The 24,405-nt window shown below is 37.4% G+C and overlaps 1 protein-coding gene across 4 annotated transcripts in view; it reads left to right on the forward strand.

The window, feature by feature from the left end:
- The window catches only part of ANO5 (anoctamin 5), a 51,178-nt gene extending 34,404 nt beyond the window's left edge, over nt 1-16,774 (forward strand). For all 4 annotated transcript variants that reach the window (XM_032187736.1, XM_032187740.1, XM_032187738.1 and 1 more), the window contains 13 exons: nt 571-705; nt 1,968-2,073; nt 2,167-2,227; nt 3,374-3,525; nt 7,262-7,336; nt 7,993-8,215; nt 10,847-11,016; nt 11,262-11,359; nt 11,633-11,763; nt 13,217-13,422; nt 14,551-14,732; nt 15,866-15,971; nt 16,423-16,774. In XM_032187736.1, the coding sequence (XP_032043627.1) occupies nt 571-705; nt 1,968-2,073; nt 2,167-2,227; nt 3,374-3,525; nt 7,262-7,336; nt 7,993-8,215; nt 10,847-11,016; nt 11,262-11,359; nt 11,633-11,763; nt 13,217-13,422; nt 14,551-14,732; nt 15,866-15,971; nt 16,423-16,644 (1,867 nt within the window). In that variant the 3' untranslated portion in view covers nt 16,645-16,774. The remainder of the gene's footprint in view (nt 1-570; nt 706-1,967; nt 2,074-2,166; nt 2,228-3,373; nt 3,526-7,261; nt 7,337-7,992; nt 8,216-10,846; nt 11,017-11,261; nt 11,360-11,632; nt 11,764-13,216; nt 13,423-14,550; nt 14,733-15,865; nt 15,972-16,422) is intronic.
- Nucleotides 16,775-24,405: the final 7,631 nt, after the last annotated feature.

Below are 24,405 nucleotides of genomic sequence, written 5' to 3' on the forward strand. Positions count from 1 at the left end.
GCCACAATTTTTTAAAATGGGTTTGAAATTTGGAAATTTCAACATAGTTCTGAAAACATATAGATAAAATCAGTTTCTGAAGCTTGACTCTTAATTCAGCATTAAACCACAATTGAAACTAACCTTACCCAACATTTCTTGAATTCAACTCACATTTATATAACAACTGCATTGCTTTATTCATGGGTTACAGTTAGCACTTCCATTACACAACCAGTTTTGTCTCTGTGATAAATTACTCTTTAATTCTAACCATGTGATCAGTATAAAAAAAAAAAAAGTAAATCTTGCTTGCTTTATCCTATGGAAAGGATTTAAAGATAGTTTCCTGCTGGAGTGGGGTTTCAAAGGAGACCATGTTTTGTTCTTTCAACCTATATGACTTGCAACAGCTGGCTTTCAGTATAATATTTATGAGCGTATGTCCATGGATTTTCTTATTTTACCTGAGAATTTTGCCAACTGTTTCATATTGATTCTGGATAGTTTGTTCTACTGCAGTTTTAAACTGTGCTTTGTATCCCCTACTCAGTTGTGATGGTTGTGGTTTTGTTTCTTTGTTGTATTCAGGAAATACTACGGTGAGAAGATAGGAATCTATTTTGCCTGGCTCGGATTTTACACTGAGATGCTATTCCTTGCAGCAGTTGTCGGCGTAATCTGCTTTCTTTATGGCTTGTTTACAATGGATGAAAATATGAGCAGGTAAGTTTAATGTTGAAATCTCCTAGCCTTATAATGGTAAAAGTTAAGCAGTATGAAAATATCGTTCATGTAGAAAAATAACAAATTTTTATACTCAAAGCAGACAAATTTATTCTTCGGCTATCTGTATTGACCTAAACAGTGGTGGACGGCCTGTGTAGAACTGGTAACTATTAACTAGCAAGACTTGGCTTGCAGGTGAAAAGCAAAATTTTATTGCAGTTTGGCAACAACTTCTTATATAGGATTCCATGCAACACATAAGATCTACAGAATACCACTGACGTATCTCAATTTTTTTTTCCAAGTGTTAATTGTTGCCTTATGCTTTTATATTTGAATCTATCTTGCAGAGTAGTATATTGGCCTTTCTACGTAGGTTATCGTTTTTACTGACTACCAAAAGCATGAGTGTGGTACAGATCAGCAGTATTGTACTGTCAGAGATGGCTCAATGATCTCAGAAGCCAGAGTTTGCTTGTTTTAAAATAAATATTGTATTTGTTTCTTCAAGGATCCCAAGATTTACTACATTCAGGGATGTGGTGTGATATTTCATAGCTTACTGTTTTTTATAAGGATTTGAGAAAATGTTGAGTTTTAAGAGATTTAAAGAGATTTAAAACTATCTTTTACAGATAGTTTTATAAATTAAAATTCAGCAACAGGCATTTAACCTACATTTCTACACAGAATATCACTGCACCCATTCTATTGTATCATGCCATTTTGAGACTTACGTGTCTCAAGCATAACTTATGTTCAGAATTGACCTGTGAATACTGCTATACATGTTCAAGTATACGCAGGATCGTAAAATTCACTCAGTGTAGTCATTAAATTGAAATAACAAGTCACACTAAAGATATCCAAGTTGAGTTAACACCTCTCCTTTTAGAAAAGGTGTTACGAGCACATTACTAATTCGATGGAAAATAACGTGGCTTGTATGTCACCTGAAAGCAGTGCAAGTGCTGTACAGCTCCTTACACACCTGATTTTTTTTCAGTAACAAATCAGAAAGCCCATACCAAGCAAAGAGCTCGTTCTTTTTCTTGCAGCAGCTGCTTCAATGTGGCTTGCCCTGAATGACTACAAGTTAACACCACTGATAATGACGAGTCTTAGCATATTCTCTGTGAAGCTGCAAATACTGAACTTTGAACAAATCCAACTTGGACGCTTTTCTTTTTTGGGGAGTGACTTTTATGTAACAGCTCTTAAGATGCTACAAAAACACTGTGCAACTTTTTTGTCCTCAGCAAAGAAATCTGTGACCCAGCAATTGGAGGAGAAATCATTATGTGTCCTCTTTGTGACCGAGAGTGTGAGTACTGGAGACTAAACACCACCTGTGAGTCCTCAGAGGTTTGTATTGGGTTCTTCAGCCACTTCTCGGTTTTGATCATTTTTGATCAGCATTGTTTTGTTACTGAACTGTTCCTATGTGTTCTGTTGCAGTATTCCCATTTGTTTGACAACGTGGCGACTCTATTTTTTGCAATTTTCATGGGCATATGGGGTGAGTACATTTGCTAACAAGTTTTAAGTTAAGTAATAAATAGGTCTTGGCCAAACTGCTTGGGTACACTGGAGGTGTGAAGAAGAGAGGGTGAATGGCTTCGTTTTAACATTCTGCCTCCCATGCAAAAGTGGAAAAAAAAAAAAAAAAGACAAATACATATATGTGTGTGTGTATATATGCACATACACACACAAATAGATGAATATGAAATATACTTAAATGTTCAGTTGGGATACAGTGCTTTCAGTAATGCACACAGACACTTGTGCGAATGGAAGGTCAGTTCTTGTATGTGTTATCAAAGGATGGAACTACAAACCTTTTTCAAAGATATCTCAAAACAATTTTGAATAAGCTGATTTTGTATGGCTGTTTTCCTCAGCTTTTCTTGGTTTTAAGCATGGATTACTCATTCAGGAAGTACCATCAAAAGACTTTAGAATTGCACAAGATAAGGTTTCCTGTGATTGTATGAACCATAAAGTCTCTCCAGCTCAAATAAGAGCCGTCAGATTACCAAAGGTTTATATTTTGAAGTAGTTTATAAAAGGCCTTTTGAGCATCATATAATAGTATAAATTTTGTAGTTGTTTATATACGAAATCAGTTCTCTCTGATATTTAAAAACAAACTTAAGCTAAACTAATTCTTGACCATGAAAAGCATAAGACATTCCCTGTCTCTATAATGATCACAATATCAAACAATCATCAAAAAGCAAAACAAATCCTTCAAATGTACAGCTTGAAAACAATTCTGCTGATTTGTAGTAATTGTTCATGTGTTATACATCTATGTGCAAGCAGTTAGTTGAATTATCACAGTTCCTCTGTTAGTTGTGTATTGCTATTTGCATATGAGAATTAAAACTACTTGAACATGGTTGTCATAACCATGGAAATAGCCTTTTTCTGTCTTGGCACCTTCCTTTTCATCCATTTCTGGAATTAAATTAATCAACATAATTAATCTGTGTTATGGTCTTAGCTTTGAAATGCAATAGTCATTAAAAATAGATGGGTCACATCGTGAGAGTAAATAATAGACTGCAGAATAGGAGTCAATGTAGAACCAGGTTTAACTTGGTTCATAAAATTGTTTGCTTTTCTATTAAAACTATACTTTAACACTTCCAAATTGCAGTTACTCTTTTCTTGGAGTTTTGGAAGAGGCGGCAAGCTAGACTGAAATATGAGTGGGATTTGGTTGATTTTGAAGAGGAACAGCAACAACTCCAGCTGAGGCCAGAGTACGAGGCAAAATGCACCCAAAAGAAGAAGAATCCTGTGACTCAGGTAATGTAGCTTACTGGTAGTGTACATTGCCTGAGTGGACATGAATGCAAATTCAGTTATGTACCGAAAGATAATTTTGATAGTGCTTGAGTTCTGTATCTAATTGCTAGGTAAAAATTTGTGTGATATGTAAGCAGCCCTACTTCCTTACTGGAGTAGGGCAGGCCCTCAGCTACTAGATCTCCACACAACATTTGTCATGGCAATCAGCATGGCATACATTTGTAGAACATGATCCCAGCTACACCCTCTACAGCCTCACTGAACGCACTGAATACCAAAGCAGCATTTGGTAACACACTGTTTTCTCACTGAAGGCATTTGCTTGGTGACTACTGAGCTTTGCTGAAAGCAGCATAGCCTTGTTATCGTCAGTGAGTCCTGCAGCTGACAGCCCTGTGTTTCAGGGCACAGCACCATCGTAGTGTAGCTGCACTGCTTTCCTGTCTGAGGTTACCAGTAACTGCGGGTTCTCAGTACATCAGCCTCTTGCATGTGACAGGCACGTCCCGTTAGACCGTGGTTGTCTTCCTGCAGATGTCTTTGTTGTCTAGGTTTTTGACAGAGAGTAAATTAGAACTTTTTTTTTTTTGCTTCTGGGGTGTGTTTATAATCTTCATTAATTATTCTCTAATGATTTTAATTTCCACAGGAAATAGATATATTAAATCGGGAATACAGAGGTGGAGTTTACATCTTTCACCATCTGTATGGTGTTCTTCACACTTCAAGATATCAGGCTGAAATCTTCACACATTTAAAAGCATCCTTTCTCACTCCTTTGCAAGAGCAGTCTTATTAATCTAAAGATTTGCAAGCGTGGCTAGTTGTGTTTTTTTTCTTTTGGCACACAAACACGTTATTTGGCAAACACTAGAGAAATGAAAGTTGCTGAAGACTTTTGTCTGAAATCTAATAGAGATACAATTAACCGCATTATTGAACTCTTCTTAATTTACATTTAATTTAGGTAAGGAGATATTTGACAAATTTAGGGATTGGTTGCATTCCAATACAACATCTACCACCTTAATTTGAAGTATTTTGAAATCAACCTTGCTTTTCCTTGAGCTGTCTATAAATAATTTGCTTTCACTAGTCGTGAGTATAATAAGGTGACCCAGTCTTCAGAAAAGAAACAGAATCTTAGCCAGAGCATTGTTCTATAAGCAGTAGGCCTGTCTTTCAAGGCTGTCTACTTAATTATTAGGAGATACGAGAAGTAAAATTAGCATATACAAGTTTTTTTTCCTGTCTCTCCTTCTCCTTCTGCACATACAGTATTAATGCTGGTGTTCTTATACTAGCAACTCGTATGCTGTAGTCACGCAGATCTTAGAGGAGAAGCACTATGATTTTGAGCGCATCTCTGCCAAGGTGTTGTTTTCTGCAAACTCAGGAAAATTCCTTCAGGCAAACCCTAATTTTTGATGAGCTAGTTCAACTAATTGCAAACAGATAACTACCTGCTAGTTTGCAGATACTACTTGTTAGTTTGCCTCCCTGTGTATGCTTAGGTTGAAAACCTCCACTTTCTTACGTAACTGCACAGTAACAAAAACCAACTGAACCACAGTGGTTCAGCTGCAGTGGAAGGAAAGAGCAGAGGGAATCACAGAGGCAGTTCAGGGCCCTCGTGCTCTGAGATAACGTACTGCAGCGGTTGTGTGAGGACAAGGAAGTGATAGACTGTCTCGTGAGCAGTGGTTACATGTGGCAGGGTCCAAAACCTGTAATCTGATGAGGTGAATTGGCCGCAGCCGATGGCAGCCCAAGATGGCATGGGTTAGGTGCATTTGTGTAACTGTCTTGAGGGAAGAAACCATTTTCTCTATAAATTCATGCAGATCTTGCAGATGGCTTATTTGGAATTGATTTAGGAAAGAAATAGAAATTGGACCTTGATATATTTTTCTTATCTAAGACTGAGATAGTGCACTGTTCTGTTCTTTATAACTATGCATTAACAGCTGCCATAAAAATTCAGTGACTGCATAATCCTCTATTTTATGACATACACATTTATTACCTTGGTAGATTTTCAGAAGCTTTTGTGCAGCAGGGTTTAGCAATGATCTTTTATCAGTGCCCAGTTACAGCAGATCATACAGCTTAGCCACACCTTAGCATAATTCCGTTTCATTAGATAATAGGTAATACTGAACAGTAATTGAAAAAAAATTAATTCTGCAGACTGGGTAAGATGATATGGATACAGGTCACTGAGTTTCTTGCGTTCCAAGGCTAGCTTTGCTTCTACCAGAAAACTATTTCTAAATTACTCCTGGCCATGATTCAAGGTTCAAGGTGCACAGAAATAGAAATTTGCCATCTTCAGGATGGAATTAATATCTCGTTTGCTATTAAAATTGTATTGGTATCATCCTTACAGTGATGATGCCATCCTGAACTATTTAACTAGATCATAACTAAAATCTGCCTTTGCTGATTACAGTTGAATCTCTATTTAAATAAATAACATTCCATTCAAAATTCCTCAGTCATTGCATATTATTGCCTGTATTGTGTTCCAAAGCAGAAAACTGTTCAAGTAGCCTAGAATGCAAGATATTTGTTCCCTAGTATAGAACATAAATATTTATTAATGCATAATAGGTATAAGACATTATGAGCCTATTTAAAGTCACCTGATAGCTATGTTCATAACTTCTCTTCAGCTGTTTTTGTGGTTCTATTGATATAGCCTCAAACTTTTGCCATAATAAAAAAAAAAATTATATGTAATAATCAGAGGCTAAAGTATTTATTGATAAATGTGCTTAATAAGTATACTCTAGGCAGATACAGGCAGTATATTTTACTTTCTCATGAGAGTACAGCAAATTACACCTGTAACAGTCACATCTGTATCAACCTGATAATTAGCTAAAGAATATTGCCATCAAAAAGCAACAGTAGAACGATTGATATTGTGCTGGCCTGTAGCAATCCAAGTTCCTTCCTCCAAGAGGAAGAGGAAAAGTATGCTACAGTACCCTGGCCCAAAGATTTATCAAATTCAGATTACTTGCCGCTAATTTTTTTCTATTGGCATGGATTTTGAAATAATCATTTCTTAACATGTGATCTGGTATTTTAGGAATTAGAATTGGTTGCGAAAGAGAAAACTTTTCACGAACATGGCAAACTGTTCTTGTGCTATGTGGGAATACTCTTTTGGGTAAGACCTAGCTGCCTGATGCTGCAGCAACGATTGGCAATTAATGAATGCAGCCATTTCTTCAATACAAAAATAAGTATATTGAAGGAGTGGAAGAAAATGCTTTCTGGCTGTGTGGAAAAGCATGGTACATCCACTTAAATGATCATTAAGAAACCCTGACACAAATGATTTGTTAAAAACCAGTCCAGTTTTGAACTCAGTGCTGTATGGTAGCTGACCTAGCATTACAGTTCTGCCCTCTTCATGCAATGAAGCAGTTGGTCTTCTTCCTTCAGCTACTGACTGATTTTTGCAAAGGTTTAACCATTCTTTCCAGGTACTGTCTTGACTTCTAGCATTGTTACAGCCACTTTCGTCCTGATCTTTTTGGAATTTTTTTTGTTCAGCACATTCAAAATGATGTCATACCTGCCTTTGTAGAGAGAGGGGTTGTGAGTGGTTTTCCTTGGATGTGGTCACTTTCCCACAGCTATTGAGAGCTCTGTGTGCTGCTTGATGTTGGAATAAGTTTATGGATTTGTGAACTATGCTGTGCTTGCTTGACTGTTTCAGGAGATGGAGCCTTACTTGCCTCTAACTAGCCAGGCTGTGCGGTTCTGCATCTCAGGAACTACAGTGTTGTTCTGGGTGAGCATCTTCTTTAAATTATCCCATTAACACTTACCACAGTTACTGATCATCACTAATTATGGCATTAACACGTGCACTAATGTGTTAGCTTCCCTTGGATTATTGTCCTGCTGATTTCCCATGGTCATGCAAAATGCAGTTCACTTCAGTGGACAAAGATAAGAAACCTTGAAAATCTGTCATTAACTAGTAAATTGATGTGATGTTTTATCATAGGGCTTACTTGTTCTCTGGCTTATATGCCATTACCAAGCAACAGTGGAAAAAATGTGCAGTAAAGGTGAAAAAAATATATTATTCACTACAATGAAGTTACAACATATTTCTTTATAGAAATAACTGTAGAGTGAATTTCAGGGTGGACAATACAATCTAACCTGTCTGTTCCATCTCCATTTTTGAGTTTGTATCCTTCTGCACAATTTTTTTGAATGTCTGCTTTACTTCTGTTAACAAAAGAATTATCGTGGCCTTAATGTGTGTAATATAACCAAGTGTTTTACCTGTGATGTATTTTGCTTTCCAGTGCTGCTAAACTCATACCCTTAAGAATAAAATCTAGAGTATAAAGCATGTTGATGGACTTAATTCAAAAGGTGCATGAGTTATAGCTGTGCTGAGGTGTGTGTCTGACATCTCTGTCCTTTCCTTAGGTGTCTCTGATCATAGCTAGCATGATAGCTGTGATTGTGTATCGTCTTGCAGTGTATGCTGCCTTTGCCAGCCTCATGGAAAACGCTCAAACTCTGCAGCCCATCAGTGGATTACTGACCCCTCAGCTGGCAACTTCGGTCACAGCCTCTTGCCTGAACTTTGTCATCATCATGATACTGAATTTCATATATGAGAGAATAGCTATCTGGATTACTGATATGGGTAAGCAGTGTAAATGAAGACAGAACTCTGAAGGAGTGGCTAGACGTTGGAGCTATCTAGAAGAGAATTGCTTTGGTTGGAAGGGACCTGCAAAGACCATCGTGTCCAACTGTCTACGGGTTCTCAGTAATTTTGGACATGAATTTGTGGTTAGCAACAATGACTCAGTTGTATCCATGGCCATGCTAAACATTTTCCTTGCATTTGAATAGTTACCATAAACTTCTTTATCGTATTACAATGTTTGCATATATTAAAACTAGTCAGGCAGAGGTGATCACAGTTCAGAATATAATTAAAAATTCATTGTGCATTACATTAGAGTCACCAAACAGAGTTAAAAATGTCCTGACTTCCCAGTATTTCAATGAGAAATCCTGAGGATGTATTCTTAAGAAGAGATTGCAGCTTTTCAACAGACATTGTTTCTAGACAAAAGATGAAATAATCATGTTTGTTACTTTGGGGGAAGAAAGGAGAGTAGAAGAATGGGGGATAGGGCAGTGTAGATATTTCACTTTTTTTCTTTTTTTTAATACACCTCTTAGGTATGGGTTTACAATTTGGAATTAGATTCATGGCAGAGATGAAGTAGGTTGAGAAGCAGTTGGGCCGAGGATGTGTCATTGTGGATACAGCCATTGGCAACATTATTTTCAGAAGACTTGCTCCAGAGCTGGAGAAGCCTACTGGAAGGCAGATGCAGAAAGATCTCTTAGTTTTGTGGCAGGTTTTGTTCGACTGCTGCTTGCTTGGTGGATATGTCCTTCCCTAGGGACTTCACTATGTATTTTTTTGTTTGCCCTGAACGATTTATACATCCAAGGCCTTTTAGGTGCTTCACAAGAAGAAGCCATGCTCACAGAATATTCAGCAGGAATGGGGCATGTAGGGAGCTGAAAATTATTGGATATTTGCGGTATGTACCGCTGTCATAAAAACAGTTGGGTGATCTCTTCTAATGACATTTTACAAGTGGAATTAAGAATTGGAAAGTGTGTGTTGCAGAAACTTACTGGGATGTTATATTGGCTTCATTTTGATTAATTCTGGCCTATCTCATTTCAGATGTGTATTGCTTACCTCACTTGGCCTAATTAGACCAAGGAAAAACAGAACAAGTAATAAGTAAAATTGCCCCTAGCAAAAATAACAAATTTTTAGTAGTGTTTTTTTTTTTTTTTTTTTTCTTGAAAGGCACGATTTATGAGCATGAAGGCTGTTATGTTGTTTTCCTGCTTCGAAGCGTGGAGGATTGATTTCCCTACTGTCAGCCCTGTCAGCAGTTAGCCGATGCAGAGGGAAAGTCATTTATTTACTTCTGTGGAACTGCTGCCCTCCTACGGCAGCTTTAGGAGCCTGCAGTTAAGGTTTAGAGAAGTGGCAGAGGATAGGAATATGAAATGTTGACTACCTCCGTCAGGAATGTCTGTTCTAGCTCCCTTAACTCGTAAATTCTTGAAAAAAAGACTAGGCCAGATAATGCTTCTGGACAAACATGTACAACCTATCTCTTCTGTTCCGGACATTGAGTATCTGATGTAAGCATTTGAACAACCCACTGACAAGGAAAACATCTTCATGAGCTGCATCCTAGGAAGACCTCCTTACCTTTCTGACTACTGCATCCTCTACAGTGCCCTGCTTTTAGGATCCTAGTAAATACTGCCTGTTCTTCAGTCATGCAAACTTATGCCAAACTTGAAAACATTACTCAGATGTGAAATAACTGTACCATATGGCAGGTGAGGTCAACGTGTCTGCCAGATCCTGACCAATTCATAGGAATTTCAATTTTTGTGGTTTATTTTCTTCCCCTTTCTTCCAGCTTAAACTGGTTGCATGTTACCATTTTATAAATACTGTATTTAGGGCTCTCTGATACCTTAAAAAGATAAATGGAAAATGGAAAATGTGATTATGGAAGCAGCCAAATTTCAAGCCAAGTCTTAATGATGTTAACTGCTGCCAAGATGGCAGAATCATTTAGGTTTGAAAAGACGTTCAAGAACACAAAGTCCAACCATCAGCCTGACCTACTGAGTCCCATCAACTAAACCACATCCTCGCTTATTGCCACCTCCACACATCTCTTAAATACCTCTAAGGAAAGGGACTCTACTGTTTTCCTGGGCAGCCTGTATCCTCACCCCCACTATGAGCTTCATAATTTGGAGGCCTGATGTCAATTTAAGTTGCATACATACTACACATTGAAGAAGCAGTACTGTAACATACTCTTCTGCCACAATGCAAAAATATTCCTTATCTTGTGCATTGCCAACATTAGAATTATCATACTCTAGGAGCCCCTGCTAGTTGATGTTTGAGATGCAGCATCCCCAAATAGTTCATCTCAGAAACAGGCACAAGTGATAGCAGATAGTATCAAGAAGCCAATAAACATTTCAAGAAGGAATTCCGCCTGCCTGCCCACTCAGAACATTGCATTGTCATTAAGGGTAGGGTGTCTGAGGACAGATGCTTCATCTGCTGAACTACGTTTGGAGGGCTGTTTTTGTTTTACGTTTCTTCTGGGATGTAAAGGCACTGTGGGTGATAAGTATTTATGAAACTTTACCCTTTTAAGGGCATAAAGGAAAACAAAGTTACTGTTTTCTGGTTTCACAGAGATTCCCAGAACTCATATGGAGTATGAAAACAGGCTCACTATGAAAATGTTCCTGTTCCAGTTTGTCAACTACTATTCATCCTGCTTCTATGTGGCATTCTTCAAAGGGAAGTTTGTTGGTTACCCAGGTGCATACACATACATGTTCAATCGCTGGCGAAATGAAGAGGTAGGAGTTCTTGATCATGACATTTTAGCATGCACTTTATCAAGCATGTTGAGCATTTAATGTCCTTCTCTAACAGCCTTGGTGAAAAGGTTATTTTAACCGGCAGTCCAGGTGAAAATTAAGCATTGTCTTAATAATCTTTAAGAACTTCTCTCCTTTCGTTCACTTATAGAGCAGTAAGATGTATTTTATCTGGCTAATGTCAGTTATTCATGTCCATTAATCCTCCAATCTGTCTCTATCAGTGTGATCCTGCAGGCTGCTTGATTGAATTGACGACACAGCTCACCATAGTCATGGCTGGCAAGCAGATCTGGGGAAATATCCAAGAGGCCATTGTACCGTAAGTTCTCTTACACTGAGTACACTGAGATACCTGTGTTGTGGACAGAGGAAATTATTGGAAACTAGCGTTGGCTAGTGAGCATTTCCATATGACAAATTTATGAAAAATAGTCTATGCAAATTAACTGCATAGGAAGTAGACTGTTTTATAAAGGCTTTTGCCTCTTTTTTGAAAGCTATGTTTGTAAAAATGTATTGCAACAAGGAGTTTGCTTAAAAAAAGGGATCCTTGATCTACTTGTCTCATTATTAACTTATTCTGCATGTGCAGTTGGATTTGTAACTGGTGGGGACGACGGAAAGCCAGAAATAATCCAGAAAATTTGTATAGTCGCTGGGAGCAGGACCACGATCTGCAGACATTTGGAGCCTTGGGCCTATTCTATGAATATCTAGAAATGGGTAAGTGTAAAAATACACATTTGGAATGAGGACAAGGCACTTTGTATTGACACTTAGAAGAAAAGTTGTTGAAGGTTGATGGCACCATTTTCATATGGTAAACAGTAAGGGATTACTAGCTGGAAACGATAAAATAGGCCAGCCTAATTTGGAGAAGGAAAAAAAAAGGCTGTCTCTCTATCTTCAAATGCAGATAGAATTTCATAGAAACACTGTGAACACTGTTTCACTCATTCAAATGGTGAACATTATTCTTAGTACAGCCAGCTGTCTCAGTCTGTATCCCGTTCTTGTTCCCAAGCACATTATCAGCTGATGTCAGTGGAAATTCAAAGCATGGGATGAATGCCAAATATGCTGTGGGGTCTAATGCTGCGGATGTGAGATCTATCAACCAGATCAGAGAGAATCCATTTAGTTTTAGTTGCGCTATGCTGTGATACTGTCCAGTAGGCCAGCAGAGGGAGCGCAAGTAACAGAAAGCTTTTTTCAGGGGTAATGCAAACAGGATCAGCATATGAAATTAGTTTACAAACCCTGAGAAATTAGAAAAAGGAATTCAGAAAACTAAATCTAAAGGATACATTTTATATATATATATTTTTATATATATATAAATATATATATATACACACACACGCATACATACATACTTGTCTATTAGAAGGACAAAATTGGTTCAAAAGGGGTCCCTTGTAATTTTAAGTATTCTAGATTGACTACAATACTAGTGAAGCTATATTATTGTCATTTTGTACACATGGTGATGTTTCATGAAGGGCTGTGATCTCATGAAATTCATACTCAAAGAACAATCAATTTCATTAGTCATGCCTGTTAATTGATTTCTTTCATTTTGGTAACGACTAAAGTGATCATTTATGTATTTTATTTACAATTCTTAAACCAAGTTAAGACTCTCCAGTGGAAAATTGGCATTAATATTTTGTCGAAAGCATTAACAATAGGTGGAGGTAAGGTTGTGATAAAAATAGAAGTATTTCCTTATTCTTATTTAGAAGTCTAACTGATGGGAAACCCTTTAGGCTTTTACTTAATCTGCACAAACTGCAGGAAAAGAAAAAAAAAAATTTTTAACTCCTCTCATGATTCAGAAATTTGATGTGTGAGTATGTTCCCCTTCCCCTACAGCTAGTTGCCATTCATGAGAATAGAACTGCAGCACCATGAAAGCATGAGTATCCAGCACTGCTGGCAGCACCATTTTTCAGGACCCGAATCTCCCTTCCCTTTTGGTGCTGCAGCCTTAAGAGACCAGGCCTGGGACTGGGGCAGTTTGTCACTTCCCTTTGGGCAGGGCTAGAGGAAACTTGTTGTGCAGCCTGACAGAAGTTGGCCATTTGTCTGTAAGGGCCAAGTTGAATGTTTCGGTATCATCCCAAAGGTGCTCTACTAGGGGCAGGTGTTAGTGATTGTCTTTTCTGCCTTGCAGTCATTCAGTTTGGATTCATTACGCTCTTTGTGGCATCCTTTCCTCTGGCTCCGCTTCTTGCTCTGATGAATAATATCTTGGAGATTCGAGTAGACTCCTGGAAATTAACCACTCAGTACAGAAGACCTGTGGCTGCAAAAGCACATAGCATAGGAGTTTGGCAAGAAATCCTGAATGGAATGGCCATCTTGTCTGTTGTCACTAATGTAAGTAAGCTAACTGCACTAAGTCAGCTTTGACTTTTTTTATGGCAGATTTAAAAATCGCTTAATACTTTTTCTCCTTCATCAGCAGTATTCATTTTATCACATGCTACCCTATGGAGATAGGATACAACTGCGTGGGTGGTTTGGTTTGTGTGTTGATGACGTGCGTCCATGTTTCATTGGACCATAATCTTTCATTCGCATGAATTTTTTTTCAGCATTTTGTAATGGTATAACCTAGTTTGAATCTTAGTCCGATGAAGCACACTGATCATCCAGAGGGGACTATGAGGGACAAGAGAGGTGGATTGGGTCTGTTTACCAGATGACATTTCTCTCTCATCATTGTAAGGCCTGTTCTGTGGGAATGCTGCTAGTTCAGCTGTTCTTGGATGCCACTATAGGGGTGGTGGTTTAGGGTACTTCTTATACATTGGAAATAAAATGGTATTTCAGTATTTCATCTTGAATGTAATGTGAAGCAGACCGCTGGGCAAAAGAGTTGCTTCTTTATAATGTAGTGTATTCAGCTGTATCAGATCTGCAGATGTCTTAGGCAACAAAACCACCTGCAGCTATTGCTGAAGTATAGATTCAGAATGGCTCAGGTTGGAAGGGACCTTAAAGATCTCCAACACTCAAGTAGCAAGGTAGCATTTCAAGTATCTCATGCTTCCGAGCAAAATGTGCCAGAAGTCATTGTTAACTCTTTCAATACAGCTGGAGAAAATGGCTCCCTTTTTTTCATAGAATAACTTGGCTGATTCACTCACTGAATTCAAGTTTGTCTATTTCTTGGAGGAATTCTAACCTGCATCTCTTTTTTCACTAAGGAGTGTGGTAAATGCTGACAGAAGATGATTCAGTTGAGGGCTGATAAAGTATGGGAATCTGTCCTGCATTTCATAAAGCAGTTGATAAATTAGTAAACGAGAGGAAAGGGAAGAATGACTTTGAAGTCAGAATGCTCTTCTAGAGAAAAAGATATTTGGGATTTGGTGCCTGTTAGTGTCACCCTTGCTCAGTAGATCCTGGTTTACGCCACAGATGGTACCAAAAAGCCTTTATGAATCTGCTCACAATTTTTGTGTAGAACTTGCTTAATTTCTTGTCCAAATTATTTTTCAGGCTTTTATTGTTGCATTCACATCAGACATGATTCCTCGTTTAGTTTACTACTACGCTTATTCTGAAAGTGACGACTCACCGATGTCCGGATACATAAACAATAGTTTGTCAGTGTTTCTAATCTCTGATTTTCCTGAGAGAAACAAGCCTAAAACGAACCCAGAACATTTTGTCATATGCAGGTTGGTGGTGTTACAATGATAAATATTTTGTGCCTTTATTTAGAATATAGTAAGAAAAAAAAAGTTACTGCAGATCTAATTAACTTACTAGAAAGTAAATCATGTCTTCTCATCTTTCTGAAGTGTAAGACATAGCATTTAAGCTATTGAAAAGGCAGTGTTTGAGATGGTAAGAGATCATGCCCGTAATTAAAACGAAAAAATTTTTAAGAGACTCTTATGGCTAATGTGGTTTGCCTTTGTTTTTTTTTTTTTGTTGTTTTTTTTTTTTCTGGTTAATTAAGCTATTGGTGTTTTTTATTATTTTTCTGAGTGATGGAGGAGATTGATGTCCCTAAGGTTGCAACACCAAACTGAATTTTCAAGGTATTTAGGCTGCAATGCCTTAGTGGCCAAGGAAGCATCATTATGGGGCAGTTCAGACTCCAAAGCTGAAAATAAGATGCGGTCTTTGAAGTCAATTGTTGCCATACTAAATATCTCTGGAATTGCGGTCCATCCTACTTTCATTTATAAAAATAAAAATGAAAAGAGAAAACACTACCTTCTTACCATAAGAATTATCAGAAGCTTCTGGAAGAATTGGGGAAGAATTTCAGAGAAGTCTGTGGTAAAAGAGAAGCATTTCAATTTGATTTGGTGAAGGAAAAAAAAATCAAGTTGTTGCTACAGCTTTATGATGCTTCAGTTTTAAAGACGTGGGAGTTTTTATCCTACTTATACATGTGAGGAGTGTTAAAACACAAATTCCAGACAGTGCTTCCTTTAAGCCCTGCGTTATTTCAGTATGTAGTCTGTCAACATCTGTTGGATTTATTTAATATTTGTCAATTATTGTGTGATAAATCTCATCATTCCTGCATTATTTGATTATTGCTTGAAAAAAAGAGAAAGCTGTGTATAAAAATTTCACACATACTCATCTATATTCTGTTGCTGCGAGTGGGGATGTTTAAGCAAACGTAAGAGGCAAATGGAGAGGCAACCTTTTTCTGCAGAAGGAAGCAGACCATTTAAAACAAGATGAAAAGGTTCCTGAAGAGACAGCTGTATTTTGCTGTAAGTGTCACTGAGCTTGTAGTCTGTCTCAGACTGAATGACATTTCACCTTCGCATGTCTTTCTATTCAACAGGTACAGAGACTATCGATATCCTCCAGATCACGAGAAGAAATATTTACACACTATGCAGTTTTGGCACATTCTTGCTGCAAAACTGGCTTTTATAATTATTATGGAGGTATGTTACCTATGTTACTCCTTTCTGAAATTAATACCTTTATACATTTGCTAGGTAGCTACTAATGTTACAGAAAACAGAATTGCTGAGAGTACAAAAGAGTTTCTTCCTTAAGTAATCCCAAGTACCCTTCCTAAATGAATAGTCTAAGTAGGGCTTTTGACATCAGTAAGTCAACCTCAGAGTAAGAGCAGTAAAAACAGCTGATAAGGACACTATTGGATTTGATCCGTATTGAAAATCCTAAAAGCGTTTTGTGGTGATTTATGTAGGATAAAAAACAGCTAAAGAAGCACACATGGGTATTAGAAAGTGATGCTAGGAATTCAGAACCTGACACTTTGCTGTTGGCTGTGCTAATTCATAAATGGTTTGGAAGTAAACTTTGTGTGTAACAGGAAATGTTTTAATCTTTGTGCATATCTCATATACACAATATCATTTTTTGCAGCATGTTGTATTCATCGTTAAATTCTTTGTAGCATGGATGATTCCTGATGTCCCTGCAGATGTGAAAGCCAAAATAAAACGTGAAAAGTATTTAACACAGAAAATCCTACATGAGTATGAGCTTGAAAAACTGAAGGAGAGACTGTGTCAAGGTGATAAACGAGCCACAGAAAAAGAGTTCATTGCTACAGAAGGGAGAATGGAGTTATCCAGAGCAATGTAATTGAAAATACAACTGTTTGGGATTTAGCTCATTTTAGCTTCTTTATCTGTGATTTGCTCAGTATGCATCAACTTGAAAGCTATAGGACAGGTTCAACCCTTTGCTTTCAGCCCAAAGATTTTAGACTTTTCTTTAAAAGTTGTACTGAGCATCCTAGGTTTAGTAAATCTATTTAACTGTAAGACTTGGGCACTGCTCTCAATTTACCTATCACTTCAAATAGTCATGTAATCCTAGAACCTAGATTCCCAGTACAGGGAGTGTTATGCTAAAAGGGCTCACAGGATATCATACAGTCACCACCACCAAGCCCTTCCCGTACTGTTAAATGCAAACTTCGAGGCTGTATCCCAGCTGAACAAAAAGGATGTATCATAGAAGATTCCTGCTGTGGAAAATGCTGAGAAGGATGACTTCATGACATGATCATTTAAAATCAGACAGCTGATAAGTCCTGATAAAAGGTTTGGGTTGGGGTTTGGGGCTTTTTTGTATCAACTTGGTCTTACAAAACATTTGTTCCTGGCTTTGAACTTCTGTATGCTTTTTAGAAGGATTTTTTTGTTGTTGTTGTTGTTTTTAAGATATACTGGCTTAATTCCACTTGGAATTATTTTAGGGCACAGAATTCAGTTAATATCTATTACTGAAGGAAAAAAAACGCCATAGTTATATTCATTAAGATAACATCTGCCAAAGAGTTCGCTCTTTAAATGCAGATTTTGTGGAACCCTCTATTTAAAGTGTTTTCTAAAAGATGTATGCAATTTGGAGAAATGCTTATTTCTCCATCTCAAAAACTGCCATTGGAAGAATATGTTCGGCATAAGTGTTGGCCAAAACTGCTCCTTTGTTTACGTTCTTCCCATTTTTGTGAATGTTGACAAAAGGTGTGGTTTTAAAACCATACGTCTGTGCTTAATCCATGCCATAGAGTATGATTTCAGAGTGCAGTGGACTGGGGGCTGGACTGCCGCACTAACTGATCTATCTACAAGACTGTTCAGAGGTTAGGATTCATATTCAAAAGATTTTAAGAATACCATGTACTTTGTTTACATTGTTCCTGTCCTTATACATAGGAGTCTTTCTTTAATCTTCAGGAAGGAATTGTTTTCTGTTTTGTCATGGGATTTTTCTACAAAGTTATTAAGGTTATAAATAGATAAATACTTGTGCAAAGTAGCTACAATCTGTATATGAATGTGCCCTTGGTTTATACATTTAAGCAGTTATGCATTTTGATGATTTCGCTGTATATTTAAAACATATCAACACCTCCACGCTTAGTGCCTTGTTTATTTGCATTTGGCAAAATGTGAAGATGATCACTATGTGGAAATGTGCATTTCCTAAGTGTGCTTGCAGGCATCATGATACTGTGAACCTGCACATGTAACGATAGAGTTAGCCAACAATGCCTGCCTTGGCACACTTCTGTGTGTTAGTGCCACGCAGGCCATTCACAGGAAACAGTTCATACCTAGACTGCTTAGATAAACTAGCACCAGACTGTTGAGTTCTCTCATGCTGAAATACACTAGCTAGAGAGATTAAAGATGTTAATATTTGCACTTTGAAAGTTATACTTCGTTGCAAGTATACGAGAAAAAAAAATCAGATATATCATATTTGTATTTGATATCAGCCAAATTATGTACTGTTTACTAGATCCACAACCTATGGTTCCTATATTTCATTTTAGCAGTGTCTTGAAATATTTTGGCTAGTATTCTTAATATTGTAAGAGTTTTAAATTAGTGTCTTCAGTGGAACTGTTAATAACTAGCAAAAGTTCTAACATTGAAGTGCCTACCTCGAACAAACATCACATGGTTTGGCTGCCAGTCAAGGAGTTGAAGCAGTTGTACATTTCTTTACTTTTCTGTAAGTTATTCAGCTTTGTTCTGTAAGTTTGCTTGATAAATCACACATATTGGCAATTCATGTTTATGATGAACTGACCATGTTCTTAAATATTCATATACATTTGAAGAAATGGATATACTGCAGGAATGCATGTTTAAATAAGCTATCTCTGCTGCTTAATGTGTAAGCCAAAGAAGAATATCATTCACCATAATTACGTATGTGACACGAGGATTTATATAATGTTAGCACTTTCCTGCTTCTTACATCTATACAGTTAACTAAATTGCTTAATTTAGACTTTTTTTTTTTACCGTTAGCAATGCAAACAATTGTTTCAAATAGGAGATGCAAAATGACAGTTCTATGCAAAATGTACAGATCTGATTGAAGCTGAAAGCAGATCTGAAACAACTGGCATTAGATGTACTATTTCTGCATATGGAACATGAGTTTCTTCAGATCCTGTAATAGTGTCCTCATGTACTACACTTGAAAAGTTGTCAGCAAAATAGCTGCATTGTGAATGATTCTTGCTATCTAAAAGCAAGACGGAGGAAAACAGGGAAGCAATGTAGTTTGGGATACATGCAACAGAGAGATGCAGAAGTCCCATGTGAAGACCTTGAATTTGATTTCATGTTTGGGCCCCCACTCTTCGCTTCTTTCAAATTCGTTTTTTGATATCACTTCCTATTTGATGCTATTGAAACATGTTCTGGGTATTTTGTATCATGCAATAAGAAGTTAAAAAAAAAAAAAGGTATCTACTTATTTAAAATATATGTATCTAAAAATATATAATGACATTTCGTAACATAATTTGTTGGTGTAACAGAAACTGTTAAAGAGAAAATGTGTTGTCATATTAAGAGCTAATGTCAGAAAATCTAACACCTATTTCTGTCATCACTTGCCTTTACTTGTCATTAAGCAGTATTTTGACAAAAGATTATTAGCATGATTAGGATTATAATGGTCCATGTACTCATATTTCCTGAAGTGTTCTTGAAAAGTGACAAAATAAGAAAAAACGGTCTGGGCAGTTTTGGGATGCGCTTGTTCTTACTGTTAGAATATTTGGTTTTGATGTGTTTAAAATATGTATCTAAAAGTGTCCTTTAACCAAAGCAAAGCTACTTCTGTGTTGGAACTACTGTAGTTAAAGCTACAGTAGATTGCTTCATTAGAGTTAGCTAGAACATAAAATTGGCCTTTCAAGTGTAATACAATCAGGGATTTTTTTCTTCCAGTTCAAATTTAGTATTTTTACATTAGATTGTGTGGTATGATCTAAGCAAATGACTGCAAAATGAGTGCTACTACAAAACACTATACTGTTTATTTCTAGAAGATTTTGTTATGTTTTTACTTTTTTATGTAAGACTATCAGTTTGAGACAATGGAAAGAGTGAAAATATATGGACTTCAGTACTGTTCTGTGTGTACTACTTGTTTTAACTTGTACCGTCATGTAATCAGAGTGGCATTTCTGTCAAAGTATGTTGCCGATATATGATACACTAATGTTGGGATAATTTTTTAAACATTGCATTCAGCTAACTTATATATGTACATTTAATAAGATTTAAACCTTGCAAATAAAGCTGTGTTTATTTTTAATATGCTGTCAACTTGTGGGTGTTTTTGTTTTGTTTTGTTTTTAAATCAAGAATCCAGCAAGTTAAATGCCCTGAGAGCCTTCTGGAGAAAAGTATTCGTAAAGATTTGTTCAACTCATTGCAGGGTACTTGGATGCTGCGTACAGGTTTCCTGCAGTGGTCTGAGTTTAAAAAAAAAAAAAAAAAAAAAAAAAAAAAAAAGGTAAGAAAGCCTACATCTGGTTATCATCTTCCAACTGTACATTCTGTTAAGAAACTAATACCAAGGGAAATGTGTTCTAAGTTCTGCATATATTGTAAGCAGTGCACATCAGCTGAGATAGCATGCATATATGATAGCTACCTCATGAGTCATTTTAGCTTCCCAAATTCTTTGTTAGAAGGCCTCAATTCAGTGAACAAGATTGAATACTTGCATCTTCCTTAAGGTGTGGTACAAACAGCATGGTAACCTACACTCATTTTTCATCCAGGCTGCTTTTTCCTTTATTCTTTGGATACAGTTTTTATTTTTCTGGTATCAGGACATGAGGTGACCTCTCAAGCTCCCAGTCACGCACACATTTTTCACGCACAGCGTGAGTGGTTCACACGTGTGCTTAGATAGCTTGGAGGGTGTATACTGGAGAATACAATAGAGCTCAAGATTTGTTCAAGCGATTGGTCTTAATGTTCATAGATAATTCTACATGTTTTAAAACTTTAATTGTGGCACTGGTGTTGGACTTGGGGTTAAATCACAATGAATCACTTGCCATCACTAGTTAACACTGAAACTTGTTAACCACATTATCAAAACTGGCAACACCACCCTCCAGACATAGTTGCTTTCTTTTGAACTTTAAAATAATAATTTAAGATAATCACATGAAAGAAATGCATGAAATGAACGATTTCATATGCACTAAAAAAAAAAAAAAAGGCAAGGTGTAATTACGTATTATGCTATTGCCATTGTTTGTTACTGAGGTGGGATAAGTTACTTAATTAGGTATCAATAGGAATAATTAAGACAGATAGGAAAAGAAAACAGTGAATAGAAATAAAAAGATCAATGGAGGTGCTGTTGCTCTGCGGGACATAGGGGATATTCGTGCATTATAGAAATGTTAAAAGCTTTCAGGCAAATTCAAGATTTGCTCTTGGAGATGGGCTCTTTGCCCACACTGAAACCTGTGGCAAATGGGTAAGGACATTTAACTGGGACTATGATTTCATCCAGAAACAATTACATTTTATAAGAATGGCATGAAAATTTGTCAGATACCCACAAATCCTGTAACATACCTGTTTGTCTCTATGATCAAAAATTGTAGTTACCCTTATGAAGTCTTAACTTCATTTCTCTTGTACTAACAGCAGTGTTTGGTGGTTGGCAGCATTTAATTTGCTCAGTATTGTCAGCTACACATATTAAAGGGTATTTCTAAAAATAAGTCCCTATTTATGCTATGCAAAAAATGGTAGAGAGTACTGAAATGGAAGAAATGTTTTGAACACAGGCATTTGTCTATTTTGTACGCTGCATATTTCTGCTCTTGTAGGACTATATAAGTAACCCCCTTCACCAGTAGATTATTAGAAAAACAAACAGCCTGGGAAGAAATAGTATCCCAGAATTTGAAATCTGCACATTTCATGTCTGTTTCAAATGCATGGCCTTTGCAACACTTAAAATATCTTGTCTAACATGCCTCAGATTGTTCAAAAATTAAAAGAAAAACTACATTTCTGAAAATAATCTCTTAGATGTGACAGTGAAAATACCTTCAGGTCAGCATAACTCTACCACTGGCAACTCCTGCAAGCTGAAGTCCCAGATGTAACTAAAGCACACGTTAAAGAGGCTACTAAATGAAGCTGGGGCAGGGGGTGGGGGTCCCAAACCTCTGGTATGGCAAAGAGATAGGATTAAGAGGGCTAACGCAGCCTGAACAAAGGAGTAAAGCATCAAAACGCTTCCTTCCCTACTTCCCTATACAGAGTGGAAGCAGTAAAGGAGAAAAAATGATCGTAACTGTATCAATGATTCAAATATTCTGGAAATAACTTCGTAATGTAACGTCATTCAGTCACAGATAACGTTTCTTGTTTGTCCTTCTGCCTACTCAGGGTCGTCACAATTCTGCAGCAGTCTTTAAAGGCATCCTTAAAAAGGAAGAACTAAATTAAATCTTGTTCTGGTTTTAAATAATCACTTGTCCCTACCCAACACTTACATCATTCAGATGCAGCTCAGGAAGTTTTTTATGTGTTTTTTTTTTTTTTTTTTTTTTACATAAGCATGTGTACTGAGAAATCTGCTGGGAGCTGAGTAGGATGTGAAATTCAGCAGCCATATCAATTTTTGGAAGGCGCATATGCACATTCCCCTGCAGCAACCAGTGACTATGCTTTCTCAGTCAGAAATGAGTCAACCTAAAACATTTAGTAAGTGTATGACTCTTCCTTAATTCCTCAGCAATGCTGTTAACTAGTCAGAAACACGTTTGTGTTCGAACTGCTGCCTGACTGAGCTTTCTCATTTGATGGTCCAAAGGCCCACAGCTATTACTTAGCAATCCTGTGCATTAACTGAACGGTTGCTGCCAGAAATGAATAGAAACCTCAGTAATTCTGTGGTCAAATGTTGCGTATCTATCTAGCCTAAGTAGAAATAGAGAGATTTAAACTCAGGTGGCTTTTTAATATATTATGTAATTTAATCTGAATCGTTGTAGGCTGTAATGAAGGTATTAAACTAAAAGCACGGTGCTCTTGCTTAAATGGTAATGTTTGCCTGCATGATGGCTCTTTTCAGGACAATCATTGTTCTCTTGATATCAGGCTCTGATATAAATGTGTGTAGCCCAAAGGTTATGGCTGTAAAAGACCATGGAGTTACTTGAAATATCAACTTCTCTGAATGACACCTTTAGCCAGCCAGGTTTAAATCACTGTGTTTAAAGGCCAAACAACAAAAGGTGGGACAGTCAAGTTATAAAGCTGGTTTGCTATAGGAGCAGAGAAACTAAAGAATTAATTAGATCTACAAGTCCAATGATTACAAAACAAGCTGCAAATACATACAAGACCTGTTTCTACTTACATGCTACTGTAAGAATGGGTGAAGTCTATGAGAGCTACCACAGTATATGTTTTTTCCAGCCATCTGTATTAAGCTGTTTACACCCTAATGCCTACATGGCCCATGCTCCAGTGGTGCGCTGTGAGCCCTCGCTTTCCACAACACGGGCACTCTACCCCCACACCATAAACAAAACCCTGCCTTCTGGTGCTGTTCACATGGGTGCACATCTGAAGCAGCCTCAGTGAAACACCACTGTGGGTCACTCAGCTGGCTGTAACACTGAAGCATCGTTCCTCACTAGAGCTTTCCTTCTCCCGGAGCTCATTTACACAGCCTCAATGTGATGCATGGACAGACAATAGGAAGAGGGGGGGGGGAAAAAGTACAAGAACAAGAACAATATTGTCTTGCTGTGATTTTCAAATGTCCCTGCTCTGTTCCAGGTGTTCCTTCCAGCCTCCCACCATAACTGTCTGTAGGCATTGCAGCAGGAGCACTGCTTGCTAGAACACAGCAGTGCAAGAAGCAGCTGGTGTTCCCAGTGGCCTGCCATTTTACAGCCAGACAGAGAGGGAATTTAGCAGAGTGTTTTCAACCTGAATGTTGTAGGGGACAGCAGAACTACTTCTCTAGTCAAGAGACATTACGTAAACGAGCCTTTTAAACACTGCCACAGTGTTCTTTCAATGCCAGAGTGTATTTGAAATGCTTGATGTGGCTAGGAATCTGGACCATACCATCTCCTGCAATGAAAACCAACAGTGGAAAAGTTCTGTATCAGATTGCCCCTGGCCACATGCGTCCCTTGTGCTGATGGCTTTTACTAATTTGTCTCAAATAGTTCTTGCAGCAGTGTAACAGGAGGCCTATGTTCAAGAAGCATGGGCTGCATGCTAGGTGGCTCTTTTAACGTTTCCAGAGGAGGAATAGAAGTACTCCAAAGAGAACATTTTAGTATGAAAAACTGAAGGCTGGATTCTTTGCCTTGCTAGAGTCTCATCACAACAGATGTTCTTGCTCTTGGGTTCTCTCGAATAAACACTTCTGTTGACATTATCCTGTTAGCAGAGTGACAGCAAACAATCATGGTAAGGTTGAGCCTCTTTTCTGGTTGTGGTCCCTATATTATTTATTCTTCAGCTAAAATCCTGAGTCCATCTGTACTGATGAAAATTTTGCTACCATTTTCCAATATGGCCA

This window comes from Aythya fuligula, chromosome 5, assembly GCF_009819795.1.
Source record: "Aythya fuligula isolate bAytFul2 chromosome 5, bAytFul2.pri, whole genome shotgun sequence".
Taxonomy (NCBI): domain Eukaryota; kingdom Metazoa; phylum Chordata; class Aves; order Anseriformes; family Anatidae; genus Aythya; species Aythya fuligula.